General features: G+C 52.0%; 1 protein-coding gene across 1 annotated transcript; it reads right to left on the bottom strand.

Moving 5' to 3' along the window:
- Positions 1–496: 496 nt before the first annotated feature.
- Positions 497–1,420, bottom strand: LOC147108397 (E3 ubiquitin/ISG15 ligase TRIM25-like). Its single transcript, XM_086004262.1, has one exon. The coding sequence runs from the start codon at positions 1,109–1,111 to the stop codon at positions 497–499; it is 615 nt and encodes a 204-aa protein (XP_085860388.1). The 5' UTR covers positions 1,112–1,420.
- Between the last annotated feature and the right edge of the window lie 787 nt (positions 1,421–2,207).

The following is a 2,207-nucleotide window of genomic DNA, read 5'->3' as shown; positions in this document are numbered from 1 at the left end:
GGAGAGGGGATAGAGTCAATGGTATTGGAGTGTGTGGCAAGGGCTTTGGTCTGTCCAATGTACAGCTGGCAGAAGTTACAGCCCCTCCAGAATTGGACTTCAGACCTTCAGGAAGGTTTTATTTAATTGGCATGGGGAAGGGGTCGAGCAGTGGAGGCAGCTGAGTGGGTGGTCTCTACCTGTGAGGAAGAAATCCATGAGCTCCTCACACTTGTTAGAGATGAAAGCTGAGGGGTCAGGGAGAGGGATTTAAGGAGGAGGTAGGTAGTGGAAAAAAGGGGGGAGGGAGGGGTCATCTCAGAGTCAATAAATCCGAATTGTCTCCGATTAGCCTGAAATGAATGACCATGAGGGGCTAACCTCAGAAACCCACCTGAGTGTTGAGCTTCTGTGTGTGAAGATCAGTGAGAGCAGCCTGTACCGATGCAACATTTTTCTCTATGGTCTTCAGTTGATGCTGTAAGTTATCCTAACATAACCAAAACATATCGGCAAGTTAGTCCGGCGTTCTGATGGAAAGGAAGAGGTAGAGAGCGAGGCTATATGAGCACACACCTACCCGCAGTTCCTTCTCTCCCTCGCTGATGCTCCCACACCGGTGGTCCTTGTGTGTCCCGATTAAAGAGCAGAGAGTGCAGACACACACTTGATCATCCTTGCAGTAGATGTCCAGCAGCTTTTGGTGTTCGGCGCACTTCCACCGGGACAGGTCGGCCGCTGTGTCTACCAGCGGGTGGTTCTGGAAGACGCCGTTGCCCGTGTGCAGCTTGAGGTGGATGGGACACATGGAGGCTTCACACTGCAGGCAGGTTTTGACAGCCGCCCGCGGTGTCCGGGTGCAAAAGCTGCACAGCACGCCGTCCGGCGCCTTCGCCGGTTCCTCCCCCGCCACCTTGGACACTCTGCAGTTGCTGTCTAGCGACAGCTGCGCCCTACACTCGGGACAGTGGAAAGGCTGGGACCCCGGCCCCAGCCCCGGCCAGGACTCCTCGATGCAGCAGCGGCAGAAGCTGTGCTGACAGCCCAGGATCACCGGGTCGCTGTAGACCTGCAGGCAGAGGGGGCAGGTTAACTCCTCGACCGACCAGCGCTGGGAGGCAGCAGTTGCCATGGCTTTGGCCCGGGAGGAATGGAAAATGGGGGAAAAGTCTTCACATCGTCTCACACGCCGCCGCAACCGCAGCGAGGCATCTCAGATGCAGTGCTGAATCTCAGCAATTTGCCAGGTTCACAGACAGGGATTTGCTTCTTGCGCCGATAAATAATAAATGCAAGCGACCTTCCATATTGAGGAAAAAAAACACTTTCATACCCACGAACTCACACATTTGCTTTGGGTAATGGGCACAGGCAGGTTTAACAGTCTCCAGACCAGACTGCTGAGAAACCCAGACCGCTACCTAATGTGCATAATTGCTCCCTGTAAGGACACACTCCAGTTACCCGAGATCAGGCAACTTTTCACACATTTACATACAATCTACGGCAAAGAGACAGGCCATTCGCTCAACTGCTCCATGCCGGAGTTTATATTCCACAGGAGACTCCTCCCACTGTAATTAGCTCTTCCCACCCTGCCCCCATATCGCTCTTATTCTCTTCTCACGTATGCATCCAGCCTACCTTTTTTTATTGACTCATGGGAGGTGGGCGTCACTGACGAGGCCCAGCATTTATTGCCCATCCCTAATTGCCCTTGAGAAGGTGGTGGTGAGCTGCCTCCTTGAACCACTGCAGTCCGTGAGGTGAAAGTACTCCCACAGTGCTGTAAGGGAGGGAGTTCCAGGACTGGAGAATTTTAGCTATGAGGAAAGATTGCACAGGCTGGGGTTGTTTTCTTTGGAACAGAGGAGGCTGAGGGGAGACCTTATTGAGGTGTATAAAATTATGAGGGGCCTAGATAGAGTGGATAGGAAGGATCTATTTTCCTTAGCAGAGAGGTCAATAACCAGGGGGCATAGATTTAAAGTAATTGGTAGAAGAATTAGAGGGGAGTTCAGGAGAATTTTTTTCACCCAGAGGGAGGTGGAGGTCTGGAACTTACTGCCTTAAAGGGTGGTAGAGGCAGAAATCCTCATCGCATTTAAAAAGTACTTGGATATGCACTTAAAGTGCCATAACCTGCAAGGCTATGGACCAAGAGCGGGAACGTGGGATTTGGTTGGATAGCTCTTCTTCAGCCAGCACAGACACAATGGGTCGAAATG

Source organism: Somniosus microcephalus, chromosome 13 (genome assembly GCF_052327205.1).
Source record: "Somniosus microcephalus isolate GS21.2 chromosome 13, FLI_Smic_1.0, whole genome shotgun sequence".
NCBI classification, from domain to species: Eukaryota; Metazoa; Chordata; class Chondrichthyes; order Squaliformes; family Somniosidae; genus Somniosus; species Somniosus microcephalus.
This window is presented reverse-complemented; position numbering and strand designations above follow the sequence as displayed.

Excerpts from the sequence above, each read along its gene's own strand:
- LOC147108397 (XM_086004262.1), bottom strand. The coding sequence starts at position 1,111 with ATGGCAACTGCTGCCTCCCAGCGCTGGTCGGTCGAGGAGTTAACCTGC.